Below are 22,190 nucleotides of genomic sequence, written 5' to 3'. Positions count from 1 at the left end.
ACAGCATCCTGTTGGTCAGAGCAGAGTGGAGTGGAATGGGTTCTAGAACTCTTGTGGTGTTCCACAGCATCCTGTGGGTCAGAGCAGAGTGGAGTGGAATGGGTTCTAGAACTCTTGTGGTGTTCCAGAGCATCCTGTTGGTCAGAGCAGAGTGGAGTGGAATGGGTTCTAGAACTCTTGTGGTGTTCCACAGCATCCTGTTGGTCAGAGCAGAGTGGAGTGGAATGGGTTCTAGAACTCTTGTGGTGTTCCACAGCATCCTGTTGGTCAGAGCAGAGTGGAGTGGAATGGGTTCTAGAACTCTTGTGGTGTTCCACAGCATCCTGTGGGTCAGAGCAGAGTGGAGTGGAATGGGTTCTAGAACTCTTGTGGTGTTCCAGAGCATCCTGTTGGTCAGAGCAGAGTGGAGTGGAATGGGTTCTAGAACTCTTGTGGTGTTCCACAGCATCCTGTTGGTCAGAGCAGAGTGGAGTGGAATGGGTTCTAGAACTCTTGTGGTGTTCCACAGCATCCTGTTGGTCAGAGCAGAGTGGAGTGGAATGGGTTCTAGAACTCTTGTGGTGTTCCACAGCATCCTGTGGGTTCCGTGACGTATTATCTACAGAGCTCTTTTCAAACCCAGTGAAAAAGACAATTGATCTGACAGAATGAAGAAAGATCCCAAATTAACTTTGTATTAGGGACCTGCGTGACTTTTCAACTGTGGCTGAGATGAACGCTCAACATAAGAGTCCGCTCCTCTGTCTCCAAAACCAATGGGCCTCTCCTCCTCTTCACTCTGTTTAAATGTCATGGTTAGAGGAAGAGGCCCTCTGACAATGTGTTTAGATGCAGATAAATCCACCAGGACTGGGAAGTAGGTTTATAGTTCAACTGGAGAGGGAGGGATCCTCTGAATGATCATCAGAGACAAAGAATAGCTAAACATCTGGTTGACATCATTTGTCACTGTTAGGGATTTTCTAAAAGAACGCTGAACCACAAGGTACTGAGAAGGAGAGCCCATTTTCTTTCATCTGGTGGAAACTGGCAATAGAATGGTACGGGTTTAGGCCAACTATTGGCCGAAGCAGACATAACAGTGAATATCTAGGAACATATCACCTCCTGAAATATGTGTGGATAAAGGAAGACAGGCATGATGCATGATTGGCCAAAAAACAATGGTAAATCCAGTGAAGATGAGAAATGACATTGAAATGGAAAAGTAGGTTCGCTTTGAGGGCTATGTTGAGAACGATAGGTCAAAATGTCTACTGATCAAAAGAGCCAGCCAATGATTCAGCATAGTTGACACGGAGACGATTAAACAAGGCAAGGATGCTATACCTATGATGTCAGAGTCACAAGAGAGAATTGGTACCGGAAAGCATTCTGAGTATAGACTTTCAAAGACTGGTTAATCAAAAGGACAAGCAGTGTCTGAATACCATTCTGTATGAACAATAGATCCCTGGATGTGGTCTGAAAGGACCAAATAGAAGCGGAAATCAGAGTTGGGAGTCAAAGTTGTGCAAAGAACCACAAGATGACAAGATGTCATACATAGTTTAGCGTTTAACTGTTACATTTCTTTATTTCTTTGTTTGTCTTTTCACTAAAACCGCACAATAATATTGTCTTTCTCGGGAACCCCGTTAGACACCAAAGGGCACATTAGCCATTGTGTGGCTGTTGCATCAGTCCTCCACGACAGTGGTTACTGTTCCACCAACTGAATTTAGCTCTGCCCGGAGTACCACTGAAGTAGCCGCTCATGTGTATTTTACCAGTAGGCCTATGGTCCTTGTACCCCTGGTTGGGAATCACTGTTCTACGGTAATAGAGTCATTGTTAGGTTGCAAAGGGAGTGTATATTGCTGTAAATGTACTAGGTTTACCAGTAAACTACAAGAATTTTGCTATCTTTCAAAGATTTGATGTAATCTGTCACAAGACATCTAGTGGCCCTTGTGGGTACTTCAGGTTATATCAGGTGTCTAATAATCTCTGGTCCTCTCTCCGGCCTTATCACAAGTCAAATATATGAAATCATTAAATAAGATGATTTTAAAACAGAAAATAGAATGACAAAGCTGTAAAACATTCTCCTAAAAATAAACCATCAACTTAGTGAATATCATTGTTGTTTAATATGAGGGTTTCAGCATGAAATATCCTCTTTTGTTCTCACTTGTATTTATTTTACTATGTTGTCAACATGTATTTGTTGTAAATGTTTTGGCGTTAAACTGGTGGCAGGTGTGAAAAAAGTCAATGGTTGGAAGAGTTGCAGAGTTAATTGAAAATAATGCCATTCTTGATTAGATGCTTTTTAAAAACGAATTAGACCATTTTTATTTAAACCATATGGTCTATTTACTAGAAACTCATGGACAATATGGACACAGATATAAACATGAATACTATATATATATTCATATATATTTTGTAAAGTTATTCTAGTATAAATGACAAAGGTTACATTAGATTGCCATAGATGTTCTGTTAATTACGACATTCACAGAAGGTTCCGATAACGTTGGTGAATTACTGGTAGCTTTGCAACCCTAGTTGTGGTGAAGAGATCAGGTCAGCTAAACAGAGGTTTACTGTTGTGGTCCCCATTTAACTAGTCTCAGACATGCCAGACTAGGGCAGCAGGAACATGGTTCATGTGGGCTAGGCAAGGCAACCCATCTGCCTAGGGAGAAAACCATTTAACGGTCACAGCTGCTTGTCCCCCTGACCAAGGCCATGGCATGGCAGTCTAGTTCACACCCGTCCAATCTATAGTCTGTGTCCCAAATGGAAGCCAATCCCCTAGGTATGTAGTACACTTATTTTGACCTAGTTCCTCTGAGTTATGGAATGCCGAATACCCTATGGGCCGTTGTCAAAAGAAGTGCTCTATATAGGGAAAAGGATGCTCTTTGTGACAAGGCCTAGGTCTGTCCATACATTCCAGCATGGTCCTCATCAGCTGTCTATTCATGCAGCGTTCCACTAGACTCCAGTGAATACCACACGAACACCGCCCCTAAAACTAGTCCTCTGGCACAGTATTCATAGGTTGTTTACATTTTGGAAATGGTTTGAATTGACTGTCAAACCAATGATGTCTCATTCTCCCAGGCGGTAGCATCAATCAAGAGGATGTTTACTTTACACCCATAATGGTTTCTCCATACTGATTAGAGGAAAGTATTAATGCCACCGAGCTGTGGATTACATGCAGTCATTGCTATCGTGGGGAGTCATAGCAATGGATATCCTGTGTAGGCTGACCCACATTTCTGATGTACAGTACAGTACCCATCCTGAAACCTGTTAACAGTTGACTGGACTCTTGATTGGTTATGATTGGTTACATTTGGTCCTGAAATAGATCAATATGTCCTCCATTTCAGAAAAAAATATTCTAGTCATTAACTTTTGTCATACTGGCGACTCAGTGTTGCCGCAGCCTAAAACGTGAAAGTGAACACAGTGAAATAACTATGTTGACTAACAATTTTGAGTTAGGGATATGAGTTTGCAACAGTTACAATTGCATTATTATGTCATTACCATTGACATCACTGTTCTAGGACGTCAATATTGATATGACAAAACAACCCAAATTGGCTACATTCTCCAATTGCTATGGATAGAAAAATTGCAAAGCATACAACACAATTCAGTTGCCAGAACTAATAAAGACATGCAACACTTGACATACCTTGTGTGGGGCTTTGAGAAGCCGGTGGACTCCAGCAATCTGATTGATAAGGGGGATATCTTCCCTGAAAGTGTACTGAGGCGGTCTGGTCGGCTCAGGAAAATTGGTGCTGTTGAATGGATCAGTATCATCTAAGAACTGTACCCTGCATACAAACGTAGCCATGATGTTGTATCCATGCAAGATGGTTTTTTAGAACTCAGGTTTCAAAAAGTAGAAGCGCTCCGTCTGGAGAAATCCTTTGATATGACGCGCAAACCCGCACCCGACTGCTGGTCCCAACAACAAATCCAAATCCACCGAGCCGTCTGGTTTTCTGCAGCAGGCAGCAAGTCCTGCTCTGCTCTCTCAATTATCGATGCACCCTCCTCTCCATTCGCCCCATACAGGCTCACATAAATAAAGACACTGAACGCAGTCACACGGTAATATAAATCCAGTATCCTTCGCCCTGTCCTGAAGACTTTTCCAGCTATTATTCTCTCGTTCAGAATAAGGTAAATTGTGTAGCGATGAGAGGGACGGAAGTATCCAAGGGCATTGCAGGCAGCCAGGCAGGCAAGGTGCTGAAGCAGACTGCGCTGAAGACGGTACTGCTAGACTTGGCGTCTGACGGTAACGTTAGTGGGATAGGGACTCCCTCCTCCAGCGCAAACTCTGCCAGTAGCAGCAGACAGCGCTGTCAGGGCGATGCAGGACGGGACCTTCACATTATATGCGTGTTGGTGACCTCCTGTGGCCGTGTGAAGAGAGGCTTGAAATACAATGCATTGTTGCCTGTACCCTGTGGGGACAGTACAGTAGCTTACTGACGACAGATACTGAAACTTTGGAATATTGTTGTTGTATGAATTGATTGGATAAAGGAAATGATAATATGTTACCTATAGCTGTAATTATATTAATAACGATGATGATTTGTTCTGGTTTTGTGTTGCCATGTTCAAATCAAAATCAAATCAAATTATATTTGTCACACGCCCGAATACAACAGTTTGTGTTCTGTTGTATTCTGTTTATAACAGTTCGTTGTATTAATTACAAATGATTCCACTCAGTGGTTATAACTTTGATAAGTAGTCAGGTGAGTGTACAGTAGGAGCATTGGACCAGTAACCGAAAGATCGCTGGATCGAATCTCCGAGCTGACAAGGTAAAACAAAAAAGTCCTTCTGCCCCTGAGCAAGGCAGTTAACCCACTGTTCCCCGGGTGCTGTGGATGTGGATTAATGCCCCTGAGCAAGGCAGTTAACCCACTGTTCCCCGGGTGCTGTGGATGTGGATTAATGCCCCTGAGCAAGGCAGTTAACCCACTGTTCCCCGGGTGCTGATGATGTGGATGTGGATTAATGCCCCTGAGCAAGGCAGTTAACCCACTGTTCCCCGGGTGCTGATGATGTGGATGTGGATTAATGCCCCTGAACAAGGCAGTTAACCCACTGTTCCCCGGGTGCTGATGATGTGGATGTGGATTAATGCCCCTGAGCAAGGCAGTTAACCCACTGTTCCCCGGGTGCTGATGATGTGGATTAATGCCCCTGAGCAAGGCAGTTAACCCACTGTTCCCCGGGTGCTGATGATGTGGATGTGGATTAATGCCCCTGAGCAAGGCAGTTAACCCACTGTTCCCCGGGTGCTGATGATGTGGATGTGGATTAATGCCCCTGAACAAGGCAGTTAACCCACTGTTCCCCGGGTGCTGATGATGTGGATGTGGATTAATGCCCCTGAGCAAAGCAGTTAACCCACTGTTCCCCGGGTGCTGATGATGTGGATGTGGATTAATGCCCCTGAGCAAGGCAGTTAACCCACTGTTCCCCGGGTGCTGATGATGTGGATGTGGATTAATGCCTCTGAACAAGGCAGTTAACCCACTGTTCCCCGGGTGCTGATGATGTGGATGTGGATTAATGCCCCTGAGCAAGGCAGTTAACCCACTGTTCCCCGGGTGCTGATGATGTGGATGTGGATTAATGCCCCTGAACAAGGCAGTTAACCCACTGTTCCCCGGGTGCTGATGATGTGGATGTGGATTAATGCCCCTGAGCAAGGCAGTTAACCCACTGTTCCCCGGGTGTTGATGATGTGGATTAATGCCCCTGAACAAGGCAGTTAACCCACTGTTCCCCGGGTGCTGATGATGTGGATGTGGATTAATGCCCCTGAACAAGGCAGTTAACCCACTGTTCCCCGGGTGCTGATGATGTGGATGTGGATTAATGCCCCTGAGCAAGGCAGTTAACCCACTGTTCCCCGGCTGATGCTGTGGATGTGGATTAATGCCCCTGAGCAAGGCAGTTAACCCACTGTTCCCCGGGTGCTGATGATGTGGATGTGGATTAATGCCCCTGAGCAAGGCAGTTAACCCACTGTTCCCGGATGTGCTGATGATGTGGATGTGGATTAATGCCCCTGAGCAAGGCAGTTAACCCACTGTTCCCGGGTGCTGTGGATGTGGATTAATGCCCCTGAGCAAGGCAGTTAACCCACTGTTCCCCTGGGTGCTGATGATGTGGATGTGGATTAATGCCCCTGAGCAAGGCAGTTAACCCACTGTTCCCCGGGTGCTGATGATGTGGATGTGGATTAATGCCCCTGAGCAAGGCAGTTAACCCACTGTTCCCCGGGTGCTGTGGATGTGGATTAATGCCCCTGAGCAAGGCAGTTAACCCACTGTTCCCCGGGTGCTGATGATGTGGATGTGGATTAATGCCCCTGAGCAAGGGAGTTAACCCACTGTCCCCGGGTGCTGATGATGTGGATGTGGATTAATGCCCCTGAGCAAGGCAGTTAACCCACTGTTCCCCGGGTGCTGATGATGTGGATGTGGATTAATGCCTCTGAACAAGGCAGTTAACCCACTGTTCCCCGGGTGCTGATGATGTGGATGTGGATTAATGCCCCTGAGCAAGGCAGTTAACCCACTGTTCCCCGGGTGCTGATGATGTGGATGTGGATTAATGCCCCTGAACAAGGCAGTTAACCCACTGTTCCCCGGGTGCTGATGATGTGGATGTGGATTAATGCCCCTGAGCAAGGCAGTTAACCCACTGTTCCCCGGGTGCTGATGATGTGGATTAATGCCCCTGAACAAGGCAGTTAACCCACTGTTCCCCGGGTGCTGATGATGTGGATGTGGATTAATGCCCCTGAACAAGGCAGTTAACCCACTGTTCCCCGGGTGCTGATGATGTGGATGTGGATTAATGCCCCTGAGCAAGGCAGTTAACCCACTGTTCCCCGGGTGCTGTGGATGTGGATTAATGCCCCTGAGCAAGGCAGTTAACCCACTGTTCCCCGGGTGCTGATGATGTGGATGTGGATTAATGCCCCTGAGCAAGGCAGTTAACCCACTGTTCCCCGCTGATGATGTGGATGTGGATTAATGCCCCTGAACAAGGCAGTTAACCCACTGTTCCCCGGGTGCTGATGATGTGGATGTGGATTAATGCCCCTGAGCAAGGCAGTTAACCCACTGTTCCCCGGGTGCTGTGGATGTGGATTAATGCCCCTGAGCAAGGCAGTTAACCCACGGTTCCCCGGGTGCTGATGATGTGGATGTGGATTAATGCCCCTGAACAAGGCAGTTAACCCACTGTTCCCCGGGTGCTGATGATGTGGATGTGGATTAATGCCCCTGAACAAGGCAGTTAACCCACTGTTCCCTGTGTGCTGATGATGTGGATGTGGATTAATGCCCCTGAGCAAGGCAGTTAACCCACTGTTCCCCGGGTGTTGATGATGTGGATTAATGCCCCTGAACAAGGCAGTTAACCCACTGTTCCCCGGGTGCTGATGATGTGGATGTGGATTAAGGCAGCCACCCACACCTCTATGATTCAGAAGGGGTTGGGTTAAATGCAGAAGACACATTTCAGTTGAATGCATTCAGTTGAACAACTGACTAGGTATCTCCCCTTCCCTTTCCCATTCTGCTGAGCAATCAAAATACTGACTTTCTATAGATGAGAAACGCAAGGAACATGATTAAAGCCAGGGTTTTATCCTGACCATCAGACATGATCAAAGAAACACTCTGGGCCTAAACACGATTACTGATCTTTAATCATAAACCATTTACCTGGCCATACGTTTTACTGAGCTTGTTTTATAACCTCTCTGACATGGCATGTTGAACCATATAGCCTAGAGCTTAAACATCACTATTTGATCCTCGGGTGTCATACACATCATTATCAGAAAGAGTGGATATCCAGTAGGATATGAGATACAGGATGACTCATCCCTGACACCTCACGTGTCACTCTTCAGCTTGGTAAAGCAATCATCTACTAAACAAGTTCAGCTAAAAGTCTGTTTTGCAAAGTTGGCAACCAGTTTTTCCACACCTCAGCTAGTGTACCAGCTACCGTTTACCTAGAGACTAGCTCTCCCCTGTCACACTGCTGAACCAGGCCATCTACACCCGAGGAACCATGAGACTACAGCTGCCCAACCCAGGCCTGGAAGACAGGATCCTGTCCCATGAGGAGCTGGACAAGCTGGAGACGGAAGAGGCTGGGAGGGGAGACAGGCCCAAATGGGACAACAAGACCCAATACATGCTCACCTGCGTGGGGTTCTGTGTGGGGCTGGGGAACGTATGGAGATTCCCTTACCTGTGCCAGAGTCATGGGGGAGGTAGGTGTTGTTATGCTGTGGTGGGGTTGGACGGGCTGTGGTGTGGTTGAATGAGGTTTGCTGGGGTGTGCTGTGGTTGGATGGTTTGTGGTGTGGTGTGGTTGGATGGGCTGTGATGGGGTTGGATGGTTTGTGGTGTGGTTGGATGGGCTGTGATGGGGTTGGATGGTTTGTGGTGTGGTGTGGTTGGATGGGCTGTGATGGGGTTGGATGGTTTGTTTGTGGTGTGGTTGGATGGGCTGTGATGGGGTTGGATGGTTTGTGGTGTGGTTGGATGGGCTGTGATGGGGTTGGATGGTTTGTGGTGTGGTTGGATGGGCTGTGATGGGGTTGGATGGTTTGTGGTGTGGTTGGATGGGCTGTGATGGGGTTGGATGGTTTGTGGTGTGGTTGGATGGGCTGTGATGGGGTTGGATGGTTTGTGGTGTGGTGTGGTTGGATGGGCTGTGATGGGGTTGGATGGTTTGTGGTGTGGTGTGGTTGGATGGGCTGTGATGGGGTTGGATGGTTTGTGGTGTGGTGTGGTTGGATGGGCTGTGATGGGGTTGGATGGTTTGTGGTGTGGTTGGATGGGCTGTGATGGGGTTGGATGGTTTGTGGTGTGGTGTGGTTGGATGGGCTGTGATGGGGTTGGATGGTTTGTGGTGTGGTTGGATGGGCTGTGATGGGGTTGGATGGTTTGTGGTGTGGTTGGATGGGCTGTGATGGGGTTGGATGGTTTGTGGTGTGGTTGGATGGGCTGTGATGGGGTTGGATGGTTTGTGGTGTGGTGTGGTTGGATGGGCTGTGCTGTGGTTGGATGGTTTGTGGTGTGGTGTGGTTAGATGGGCTGTGATGGGGTTGGATGGTTTGTGGTGTGGTTGGATGGGCTGTGATGGGGTTGGATGGTTTGTGGTGTGGTTGGATGGGCTGTGATGGGGTTGGATGGTTTGTGGTGTGGTGTGGTTGGATGGGCTGTGATGGGGTTGGATGGTTTGTGGTGTGGTGTGGTTGGATGGGCTGTGATGGGGTTGGATGGTTTGTGGTGTGGTGTGGTTGGATGGGCTGTGATGGGGTTGGATGGTTTGTGGTGTGGTGTGGTTGGATGGGCTGTGATGGGGTTGGATGGGTTGTGGTGTGATTGGATGGTTTATGGTGTGGTTGGATGGGGTTAGATGTGGTGTAGTGTAGTGTGGTTAGTTGGGGTGTGGTCTGGTGTGGTTGGATGGGGTTGAATGGGGTTTGGTGTGGTTGGATGGGGTGTAGTGTAGTGTGGTTAGTTGGGGTGTGGTCTGGTGTGGTTGGATGGGGTTGAATGGGGTTTGGTGTGGTGTGGTGTGGTTGGATGGGGTGTAGTGTGGTTGGATGGGGTTGAATGGGGTTTGGTGTGGTGTGGTGTGGTTGGATGGGGTGTAGTGTGGTTGGATGGGTTGTGATGGGGTTGGATGGTTTGTGGTGTGATTGGATGGTTTATGGTGTGGTTGGATGGGGTTAGATGTGGTGTAGTGTAGTGTGGTTAGTTGGGGTGTGGTCTGGTGTGGTTGGATGGGGTTGAATGGGGTTTGGTGTGGTTGGATGGGGTGTAGTGTAGTGTGGTTAGTTGGGGTGTGGTCTGGTGTGGTTGGATGGGGTTGAATGGGGTTTGGTGTGGTGTGGTGTGGTTGGATGGGGTGTAGTGTGGTTGGATGGGGTTGAATGGGGTTTGGTGTGGTGTGGTGTGGTTGGATGGGGTGTAGTGTGGTTGGATGGGGTTGAATGGGGTTTGGTGTGGTGTGGTGTGGTTGGATGGGGTGTAGTGTGGTTGGATGGGGTAGGATGGGGTGTGAAAACATGTTTTTAGAAATGTTTGCAAATGTGTTGAAATATACAATTTATGTAATTATTCACACCCCTGAGTCAATACATGTTAGAATCACCTTTGGCTGCAATTACAGCTGTGAGTCTTTCTGGGTAAGTCTTTTAAAGCTTTGGATGGGTTGTGGTGTGGTGTGGTTGGATGGGGTTGGATTGGATGGGGTGTGGTGTGGTTTGGTTTGGTTGGATCACTTGTATAGGGAAAGCTCATGTTCTTCTCTGATTTGCTTGATGTACAAAAATACTGATTTTGCTTTACTTTACAGTGTTCTTATTATTGTAGGTGCTGTTTAACACATATTCTAATTACACATTGCACACATTGTTCCACTGTTATCAGGTACATAAAGTGTACTTACAATACAATAAAAACACAGAACTAATGAGAACAGTGAAAAACATGTCTGCTGTTTGTGTCACTAGTTTATGTGTAGTCTAACCATGGTGTCTGTCTCTATGGAGGCTCCATGGTGATCTGTCTCTATGGAGGCTCAGTGGTGATCTGTCTCTATGGAGGCTCCATGGTGATCTGTCTCTATGGAGGCTCCGTGGTGATCTGTCTCTATGGAAGCTTCATGGTGATCTGTCTCTATGGAGGCTCCATGGTGATCTGTCTCTATGGAGTCTTCGTGGTGATCTGTCTCTGTGGAGGCTCCATGGTGATCTGTCTCTATGGAGGCTCCATGGTGATCTGTCTCTATGGAGGCCCCATGGTGATCTGTCTCTATGGAGGCTCCATGGTGATTTGTCTCTATGGAGGCTCCATGGTGATCTGTCTCCATGGAGGCTCCATGGTGATCTGTCTCTATGGAGGCCCCATGGTGATCTGTCTCTATGGAGGCTCCATGGTGATCTGTCTCTATGGAGGCTCCATGGTGATCTGTCTCCATGGAGGCTCCATGGTATCTGTCTCTGTGGAGGCTCCATGGTGATCTGTCTCTATGGAGGCTCCATGGTGATCTTTCTCTATGGAGGCCCCATGGTGATCTGTCTCTATGGAGGCCCCATGGTGATCTGTCTCTATGGAGGCTCCATGGTGATCTGTCTCTATGGAGGCTCCATGTTGATCTGTCTCTATGGAGGCCCCATGGTGATCTGTCTCTATGGAGGCCCCATGGTGATCTGTCTCTATGGAGGCTCCATGGTGATCTGTCTCTATGGAGGCTCCATGGTGATCTGTCTCCATGGAGGCTCCATGGTGATCTGTCTCTGTGGAGGCTCCATGGTGATCTGTCTCTATGGAGGCTCCATGGTGATCTGTCTCTATGGAGGCCCCATGGTGATCTGTCTCTATGGAGGCTCCATGGTGATCTGTCTCTATGGAGGCCCCATGGTGATCTATCTCTATGGAGGCTCCGTGGTGATCTGTCTCTATGGAGGCTCCATGGTGATCTGTCTCCATGGAGGCTCCATGGTGATCTGTCTCTATGGAGGCCCCATGGTGATCTGTCTCTATGGAGGCTCCAGCGCCACAAACACTGCATTTCGTTAGCTGATGTAGTAATCTATTACTACTACTTATGCTGACAGGCCTTGTATAGGTGTTAAAGCTTGATTTACATCACACCTCCAGTCATAATGTCTTGTCAATGACTGATGGAGAGGACATGCCTGGAGTCTATAGACAGATCCCAGGAAAAATATCTAACTTATTGTCAGTTAGTATAACAGAGTTATTCATTTGCACTTTGCCCATGTCGCCAAACACATGATGCTCCAGTGCCTTCAGCAAGTATTCATACCCCTTGACTTATTCCACATTTTGTTGTGTTACAGCCTGAATTCAACTTTTTTTTAAATTCACTATTCACAATCTACACACAATACCATATAATGACAAAGTGAAAAAAACATTTTTAGAAATGTTTGCAAATGTGTTGAAATATACAATTTACGTAAGTATTCACACCCCTGAGTCAATACATGTTAGAATCACCTTTGGCAGCAATTACAGCTGTGAGTCTTTCTGGGTAAGTATTTTAAAGCTTTGCACACCTGGATTGTACAATATTTGCACATTATTATTTTTAACATTCTTCAAACTCAAATTGGTTGTTGATCATTGCTAGACAGCCATTTTCAAGTCTTGCCATAGATCTTCAAGCTGATTTAAGTCAAATCTGTAACTAGCCCACTCAGGAACATTGAATGTTGTCTTGGTAAGCAACTCCAGTGTATATTTGGCCTTGTGTTTAAGGTTATTGTCCTGCTGAAAGGTGAACATCTCCCAGTGTCTGTAGGAAAGCAAACTGAACCAGGTTTTCCTCTAGGATTTTGCCTGTGCTTAGTTCTTTTAGGTTTCGTTTTATCCTATAAATCTCCCCAGTCGATGACAAGCATACCCATACCATGATGCAGCCACTACCATGCTTGAAAAAAATGAAGAGTGGGATGTTGGATTTGCCCCATACAAAACAATTTGTATTCAAGACATAAAGTTAATTCAAATTGTTTGCATTATTACTTTAGTGCCTTATTTCATACAGGATGCATGTTTTGGAATATTTTTGTTCTATACAATATTTGAGTTATTTTCTCTCTGTAAATTAGTTTAGCATTGTGTAATGACTACAATGTTGTTGATCCATCCTCAATGTTCTCCCATCACAGCCATTAAACTCTGTAACTGTTTTAATGACCCTCCTGTTGAGTTCGTTTCATGTTCATTCATTCTGTGTTCCCTGTCCAAAATGACCACCCATTATAGATGATTATAAATCCATAATAATACATATATTATCATCTAATGTTGTGTTAGATCTTTTTATAAACTTAAGTTCTTGTGAACATTACAAGTTTTGAACTTCTATTTGCTTTTGTGGTCTGTTGGCCTCATTGCCCTGTGCACATACAACTAGTTTTTGGGTAGAATAAGCATAATGTATGGATTATTTTGACTATAATAAATACTCAGATAAAACATATTGTGCTATTTATCACAGACGACTTTGTGTAAAAGTTTAACAAGTACTCTCTCCTCCTCACCAGTGTCATGATCAAAGATATGATCTCGAGCCTCACATACACTATATCATTTGGTCATTGTGCTGCCACAGAATGAATTGTGAGCAAGGCCTCAAAAAAGCTTTATATACCAGAGCTGCGAGAAAAGTTATGTATATTATTAAAACAATGTTGCAATTGCTTGTGAGAATGCCAGCAGGTGTGGTTCCCTCGGGAATAGATTATATTGGGGAAAGGTTCCTGTGGGGGTTGCCATGGAAGCCAAGAAGGGAAGTGATGTGTGTGTGTGTGTGTGTGTGTGTGTGTGTGTGTGTGTGTGTGTGTGTGTGTGTGTGTGTGTGTGTGTGTGTGTGTATGTGTGTGTATGTGTGTGTGTGTGTGTGTGTGTGTGTGTGTGTGTGTGTGTGTGTGTGTGTGTGCGTGCGTGCGTGCGTGCGTGCGTGCGTGCGTGCGTGTGTGTGTGTGTGTGTGTGTGTGTGTGTGTGTGTGTGCTTATGCACACATATGCATGTGGGGGTCTGGGAGAGGAAGTGTGTCCATCTGATGAATGGGCATGTGCCTGAACTTAATTTTATACACTAATTGTAGTCTCACCCATTCATTTCTAATGACCGGCCATTTTGACTGGGAACACCACAGGTGTACAAAAGTTAAATAAAACACCCAAAATGTAAAGACAATCATCAAAATGTATTTTTTTGTGTTCAGATGCCCTGTGTGAACAAAGTCATGGAACCTCATGACAATCAGATTAAATGAACTACATTTTCAGAGAGAAACCTTGTAAATTGGTCAAATTCGGCCGGAACACAGCAGGAGGGTTAAAGTCCATTGCCCTCATGGTAAAATCCCTGAGCGTTTTCGTTCCTCTCCGGCAACCTGAGTTAGGGAGGACACCTACATCTTTGTAATGACTGGGTGTACTGATACACCATCCAAAGTACAATGAATAACTTCACCATGCTCAAAGGGATATTCAATGTCTGCTTTTTTTGTATCCTTCTACCAATAGTTGCCCTTCTTTGCAAGATATTGTAAAAAGTTGCTGGTCTGTGTAGTTTAATCTGTTTTGAAATTCACTGCTCGACTCAGGAACCTTACATATGTGTGGGGTACAGAGATGAGGTAGTCATTAAAACAATCCTGTTAAACACTATTATTATTGAGTCCATACAACTTATTGTGACTTGTTAAACACATTTTTACTGCTCAACTTATTTAGGCTGGCCATAACAAAGGGCTTGAATTCATTTGTAACAATTCCACAAAACATAATTCCACTTTGACATTATGAGGTATTGTGTGTAGGCCAGGGACACAACATATCAATTGAATCCCTCTTAAATTCAGGCTGTAACACAACAAAATGTGGAGAAAGTCAAGGGGTGTGAATACTTTCTGAAGACACTGTATATCCATCTACTGTATTGTTGGCAAACATTGAGAAGACTAATGAGAAGAAGAAGAAGAAGAAGAAGAAGAGAAGACTAATTTCTAATGGTTATACACTAATGAGGGATGTAACTACAATATGGGCTCTCTTGTGCCGACCCAGGGTAGATAGGGTGCTTTAGCCCAGTAACATCCACCCAGTGTGATAATTGTAATGAAACACCTCCGCTCTTATCTTATCTAAATACAGAGAGAGTGCCTAAATGGACTTACGGTAACATCCCATCACGTTCTATGGAAACGGTTTGACTACAAGCGAACGACAGATAAGGACTGTTAAGGCAGATAAAGACTGTTATCTACTGAAGATTGCTGATGGACAGGAAAGCCTTGAGAAGAGTTTGTTGTGAACTGAGGGATAATCACCTGCACATTGAACCACCAACACCATCACTATCCTGTGCCACAGTAAATCCTTTACTTCAGCCATTCCCGCCTGCAAAAGGTGCATTGACTTGTCTCCGTAAAAGGACATCAGTGTTATGTGATTCACAAGTGGTTTTATTGTTTCTCTCCATCTGTTTCTCTCTATCCTTTTTTGGCAGTATGTTTAGATAGACAGGTATGTGTATCGATGAGCCCTGTGTTTTTATTCTAAACCCAAGTACAGGTGTTTCATATTTAAATTTGAACCTTTATTTAACTAGGCAAGTCAGTTAAGAACAAATTCTTAGCCTATCGGGAACAGTGGGTTAACTGCCTTGTTCAGGGCAGAACGACAGATTCTTACCTTATCAGCTTGGGGATTCGATCCAGCAACCTTTCGGTTAATGGCCCAACGCTCGAACCACTAGGCTACCTGCCACCCCTATATATGATAAAGAAGACTTGTAATATACACTCCATTACATCTGCAGGTGTCTGTATGTCATGAGATGTCAGTAAGAGTCATGGATATTTACCAATGATTTAAGAGCTTTGATTGTGGCCTCTTTGTTCTCAGGTGCATTCATGATTCCTTTCCTGATTCTACTGGTTCTAGAAGGTGTTCCCCTGCTCCATCTGGAGTTTGCTATTGGTCAACGTCTAAGGAAAGGCAGTGTAGGTGTCTGGTCTTCCATCCATCCATACTTAGCTGGAGTTGGTAAGCAACACTTTCCCTATCTCTGGTCCAGGGCAAATACATAAGGTGCAGTTTGCTGCATGTAAGCAGCAGGTAAACGCCCCGGGACCAGAGCTACACGTGATGCTTCAATAAACCTTGAGTCATCATGGACTCACTGCTCTGTGTTCTTCCCAGGCATAGCGTCCATGTTTGTTTCTTTGATGATCAGCCTGTACTACAACACCATCATGGCCTGGGTGATGTGGTACTTATTTAACTCCTTCCAAGAGACGCTGCCTTGGAGCCAATGTCCCCTCAATTACAATCTAACAGGTAAGAGTTCCGTACAGACACCGTCTCCATGCAAGATTGGTAAAAATGAGATATCAAATTAAATGAAATGTATTAGTCACATGTTCAGAATAGAACAGGTGAAAGGCTTACTTACAGGCCCTAACCAACAATGCAGTTTAAAAAGAAATATGTATAAGAATAAGAGATAAAAGTGACAAGTAATTAAAGAGCAACAGTAAAATAACAATAGACTATATACAGGGGGGTACCGATACAGAGTCAATGTGCGTGGGCACCGGTTAGTTGAGGTAATATGTATATGTACTAGGTAGACTTATTAAAGTGTCTATGCATAGATGACAACAGAGAGTCGCAGATGTACTGTATAGTATTTGAGACATTATGGGGGTCAGGGGTGAATTAAAATTCAGCAAATTCAGAAAGCCAACAGATATTTCATAGAGGAGAACTGAGAATAATGTTAGTTTACTTTCTGAATTAATGAACTGAATTGAAATGGAATTGACCTCAACACTGATAAACATGCTTCACACTCAGGATGACAGCTATATTACAAGGAAGAAGTACATTTATTATGGAATCTGAAGATACTACATGTACTATGGCTGAACATGGTCTGCATCCTAAATGCCACCCTATTCCCTATAGTGCAATACTTTTGACCAAAGCTCTATTGGCCCGTGTTTGAATCATCCAGTCATGTTCAGTGGGGCAAAAAAGTATTTAGTCAGCCACCAATTGTGCAAGTTCTCCCACTTAAAAAGATGAGATAGGCCTGTCATTTTCATCATAGGTACACTTCAACTATGACAGACAAAATAAGAAGAAAAAAAATCCAGAAAATCACATTGTAGGATTTTTTATGAATTTATTTGCAAAATAATGGTGGAAAATAAGTATTTGGTCACCTACAAACAAGCAAGATTTCTGGCTCTCACAGACCTGTAACTTCTTCTTTAAGATGCTCCTCTGTCCTCCACTTGTTACCTGTATTAATGGCACCTATTTGTACTTGTTATCAGTATAAAAGACACCTGTCCACAACCTCAAACAGTCACCCTCCAAACTCCACTATGGCCAAGACCAAAGAGCTGTCAAAGGACACCAGAAACAAAATTGTAGACCTGCACCAGGCTGGGAAGACTGAATCTGCAATAGGTAAGCAGCTTGGTTTGAAGAAATCAACTGTGGGAGCAATTATTAGGAAATGGAAGACATACAAGACCACTGATAATCTCCCTCGATCTGGGGCTCCATGCAAGATCTCACCCCGTGGGGTCAAAATGATCACAAGAAGGGTGAGAAAAAATCCCAGAACCACACGGGGGGACCTAGTGAATGACCTGCAGAGAGCTGGGACCAAAGTAACAAAGCCTACCATCAGTAACATACTACGCCGCCAGGGACTCAAATCCTGCAGTGCCAGATGAGTCCCCCTGCTTAAGCCAGTACATGTCCAGGCCTGTCTGAAGTTTGCAAGAGAGCATGTGGATGATCCAGAAGAAGATTGGGAGAATGTAATATGGTCAGATGAAACCAAAATAGAACTTTTGGTAAAAAATCAACTCGAGCAGCAGCACAGTCAGGTGGACTGGGGACAGCAAAGGAGTCATCATGTCAGGTCGTCCTGGGGCACGGTCCTTGGGCTCAGGTCCTCCGAGAGAGAGAAAGAAAGAGAGAAAACTTAGAGAAAACCTAGAGCATATGTGGGGTGGCCAGTCCTCTTCTGGCTGTGCCGGGTGGAGATTATAACAGAACATGGCCAAGATGTTCATAAATGACCAGCATGGTCAAATAATAGTAAGGCAGAACAGTTGAAACTGGAGCATGACAATGATCCCAAACACACCGCCGGGCAACGAAGGAGTGGCTTCGTAAGAAGCATTTCATGGTCCTGGAGTGGCCTAGCCAGTCTCCAGATCTCAACCCCAAAGAAAATCTTTGGAGGGAGTTGAAAGTCCGTGTTGCCCAGCAACAGCCCCAAAACATCACTGCTCTAGAGGAGATCTGCATGGAGGAATGGGCCAAAATACCAGCAACAGTGTGTGAAAACCTTGTGAAGACTTACAGAAAACGTTTGACCTCTGTCATTGCCAACAAAGGGTATATAACAAAGTATTGAGATAAACTTTTGTTATTGACCAAATACTTATTTTCCACCACAATTTGCAAATAAATTCATTAAAAATCCTACAATGTGATTTTCTGGATTTTTATTTCTCATTTTGTCTGTCATAGTTGAAGTGTACCTATGATGAAAATTACAGGCCTCTCTCATCTTTTTAAGTGGGAGAACTTTCACAATTGGTGGCTGACTAAATACTTTTTTGCCCCACTGTATGTCTAATTGTAATAATGTATTATTTGTAAATTATTTCCCTAAATGTCTCAGGCCTGGTGTCAGAGTGTGAGCAGAGCTCCCCAGTGGACTTCTTCTGGTACAGAGAGACCCTGAACACCACCACAGACATTGGTGAGAACGGGGTCTGCAGTGGTGGATGGTGCTGTGTCTGGTCAGTGCCTGGGCCGTGCTCTATATTTGCATCATCCGAGGCATCGAGACCACTGGGAAGGTAGAGCAGCTCAATCTATCTGAGATGAGGACTACATGTTTACGTTCACATTTATATCCACTTATGACCAATAACAATGGATGAACATTGGAAAATGGACAAATAAAATAGCATAAAGGTAGTTTTATGTTATCATGTCTCAGTGATTGCGAATACAAATAAAGGTATAGTGAAATCCCTGTCTCCCCTCTCCTCATAGGCTGTGTATGTCACCTCAACGCTACCCTACGTAGTGTTGAGCATTTTCCTGATCAGAGGTCTGACTTTGAAAGGCTCTTTGAGTGGAGTTGTGTTTCTCTTCACCCCGAACGTAAGTCAAGTGTTGTGGTCCAAATGGCAACCTATTCCCTATATAGTCTACTACTTTTGACTACAGACATATGGGCCCTGGTTAAAAGTAGTGCACTATGCAGGAAATAGGATGCCATTTGGGACACTGTTACACTTCACAAAAAAACCTCACGCTAAAAGAAATGTAAACCCATCCCTGAACTGACATCAGATAAATAGGTCATATATAAATCAGGTAAATCTGAATCATGGGACAAAACGTTGTGTTGTTGTCCCAGTTGACAGAGCTGACCAACCCATCTACCTGGCTGGATGCAGGGGCCCAGGTGTTATATTCCTTCTCCATAGCATTTGGTGGACTCATCTCTTTTTCCAGCTACAACTCTGTGCAGTAAGTCACAATCAACCATCTAAATAAACTACTATTGTTTAATCAATGTATTGTATATTTTAGGAAAAAAGTGGTTTACTATGTTGTATTGGGACACTTTTGAATTGTGTTATAAAGCCCGACAACTGTGCTAAAATAGAGCGTTATGGTGTCCATATCAGGACATGCTCAGTCTCAGCACCTGGGTCTCGATCCGCCCTGTGCAACTGGGTCCTGGACTTTCTGACGTGACGACCCCAGGTGCTGAGGGTAGGAAATGTAATTAACTAGAAAGTCGGGGCACCACGAAATAATGTTAAGAGAGCTGTTATCTTCTGAATAAACCCTTAAAGACCTGGTAATGTTTTACCTCAATAGCAGTCCATCATTAATCGTCACCTTATTCAGTCTCATCTGAACATCGTAAATTCTTGGTTATCTTCATGAACTCTGGCTAACAAGTTGAATCAGCAATACAAAATTTGATTTACTTATTTATTTACTAAATACCTAAATAATTACATATACACAGGACGGATCATACATTGATTAGTAATTAAGTCATGCAAGAAAATGTCCCTGGTGGACGGAACCGATATGACGGCTGGTTACACAAAGAAAGAGGGTTGGGTTTGAATGAAAGCGGGGGAAGACTGAGGAACAAAAGGTTTGGGTCGCTATCGGACCTCATGAAGCTATGCTATCGTAAATACAGAATCTTATGCATTCTAAATAACCGCTCATTTGGAGAAGGAAAATGCAAGAAATATTTACTCTGACCTGCACTTCAATAGATTGGTCGTAGATGGACGGCTGGGTTGCCCAGCAGGGATCTCTTGTCCTCTGAAGAATGTCTCGTGGTAAAGTGGATACGTTGTAGGACCGTCGTCGTGTGGTAGAACAAATACTTTGTCCGTCCTTTCCTGGCCCATGTTTACAGCTGCTGCTGCTAACTCAACGTCTAGGAGGTATCACTTCTTTAATAAGTAAGAGTTCAAAGTTCATACCAGGTTGCCATACTATACGATCATGCTATATTCTGGCTGGTATAGTTGAAATTCATCCTTCCGGCGTGTCGTCGTCACCTCCAAGTTGAAATTCACCCTTTTTAAGGTATGGACAGCAGTCCTCACGTCACCGGGAACACAATGCTAATTTCATTTGTTTATTGTCGTTCAACCGTTTGCAACCAGAGCTCACGCTGAGGTTGGCTTAGTTCTGTAGTTGATATTAGCCCTTTTAACGTATGGACAGTAGTCCTCACATCCTTAGGAACAACAACGTTACATTTTCACTAAAGGGCCTTATGTAGTGGGTGGGAGAGAAGGGTGTGTTTCATAGTTTACAACCAACGTCTGTTCACTTGGGCACTGAGTGAGCAGAATTGTTACTTTATAAAAACCATTCTCTCATTTTCTCATGATAACTAGGATGTGTAGAATTTCCAAGATACAGTTTATGTCATCCTGTCATCAGTAACAATGTCTCAGATGACAACTGATCTGACATCATATTCTTTAAGTACCAATGCATATTTTCAGCTGGTTGGATTGCAAAATATGGTTCTGTTCCCACCCTTTTTTGATGTTACCAGACTCTCTATGTTAACAAAGGGCTTTCCAACAGTCACATCTGTAGAGTAGAGAGGAAAGGGGAAGGTATTTATGGGGTCATAAACCTCACCAACAGGGCAACGTCATGACAGTACACATTCTTATTCATTCCTTTACACTTGTGTACAGTATATAAGGCAGTTGTTGTGGTATTGTTAGATTACTTGTTAGCTGTTACTGCACTGTCGGAACTAGAAGCACAAGCATTTCACTACACTCGCATTAACATCTGCTAACCATGTGCATGTGACCAATAAATTTGATTTGATTTGAGCAGGACGTTGTTGTTTTTGATCCCCAGTAACAACTGTGAACAGGATGCAGTGACCATCTCTGCCGTCAATGGCTTCACCTCCATCTACGCTGCAACAGTCATCTACACCATCATTGGCTTCAGAGCCACAGAGAATTTGACAACTGTCTTGGCGGGTAGGAATCTACCCGTCTCTGTAGACGACATGTTCCTACTACAGTACTCACTGCATCCAATATGATATGAGTACAGTTGCCAAAATTCGTCACCTTTCCCAAAATTCCCAGGTTTTCAGAAATCCCAGTTGGAAGAGTCGTGGAATCAGGATGGGATAAGCAGGACATCTGGGAATCCTCCAGCCACGATTTCTGTCAAATCTGGGAATTTTTGCAACCCTACATGTACCTAACAGTGCCCTCCGATATGACAGTATGATAGCGATGTGACATAGTTAGATGTAATGTTACCCGCGAAAAGAGGCCATGGCGTCACCTAATTTTCCACAATGATTCTGTAGAAATATCCTGGTGCTGCTGAATACATTTGATCTCCCAGAGGGAAACGTCACTGAGAACAACTATGATCAGGTTCTCCAGAGTCTCAATGGAACACATCCAGAAGTCATTCAGGAGCTCAACTTGAAGACCTGTGACTTGAACACTTTCCTCAGCGAGGTATGACTTTTAGGACTGGTTTCTCAGACACAGATTAACCGCAGTCCCGGACTGAAAAGCATGCTCAATGAGATTCTCCATTGAAAGTGATTTTTAGACCAGCAGTAGCCTAATCTGTGAATGGGAAACCAGAGCTTTTAAGCTAATAATAATATATAATATATGCCATTTAGCAGACGCTTTTATCCAAAGCGACTTACAGTCATGTGTGCATACATTCTATGTATGGGTGGTCCTGGGGATCGAACCCACTACCCTGGCGTTACAAGCGCCATGCTCTACCAACTGAGCTACAGAAGGACCACCTAAGCTAAGCTAAGCTAAGGTCTCTTACATACATGCTCCACAAGCTTTTCATTTCATCGTATAAATACTGACAATATAAGAGTATTATTTTAGCTTGACTATATGGCAATGGCAGTCCCAAAGGGAACTATACACTGAATATCCTAGTCCTATACAGTGT

The 22,190-nt window shown here is 44.5% G+C and overlaps 2 protein-coding genes across 2 annotated transcripts in view; one reads left to right on the top strand and one right to left on the bottom strand.

The window, feature by feature from the left end:
- The window catches only part of LOC127927550 (FH1/FH2 domain-containing protein 3-like), a 204,199-nt gene extending 199,890 nt beyond the window's left edge, over positions 1–4,309 (bottom strand). The window contains 1 exon segment of the mRNA XM_052514086.1: positions 3,701–4,309. Coding sequence (XP_052370046.1) covers positions 3,701–3,865 — 165 coding nt within the window. The 5' untranslated portion in view covers positions 3,866–4,309.
- A 3,732-nt stretch (positions 4,310–8,041) lies between these two features.
- On the top strand, positions 8,042–21,724 carry LOC127927548 (sodium-dependent neutral amino acid transporter B(0)AT1-like; the record flags this gene model as incomplete). Its single annotated transcript, XM_052514078.1, is given in 10 exon segments — positions 8,042–8,341; positions 15,534–15,674; positions 15,831–15,968; positions 18,343–18,429; positions 18,432–18,523; positions 18,723–18,833; positions 19,093–19,205; positions 21,099–21,202; positions 21,205–21,226; positions 21,568–21,724. Coding segments are annotated over 10 exon segments (1,170 nt in total), but the record flags the coding sequence as incomplete, so codon positions are not given.
- Between the last annotated feature and the right edge of the window lie 466 nt (positions 21,725–22,190).

This window comes from Oncorhynchus keta, unplaced genomic scaffold, assembly GCF_023373465.1.
Source record: "Oncorhynchus keta strain PuntledgeMale-10-30-2019 unplaced genomic scaffold, Oket_V2 Un_scaffold_1526_pilon_pilon, whole genome shotgun sequence".
Classification (NCBI taxonomy): Eukaryota; Metazoa; Chordata; class Actinopteri; order Salmoniformes; family Salmonidae; genus Oncorhynchus; species Oncorhynchus keta.
Note: the sequence above shows the minus strand (reverse complement) of the source record. Positions and strands in the feature narration are given on the sequence as shown.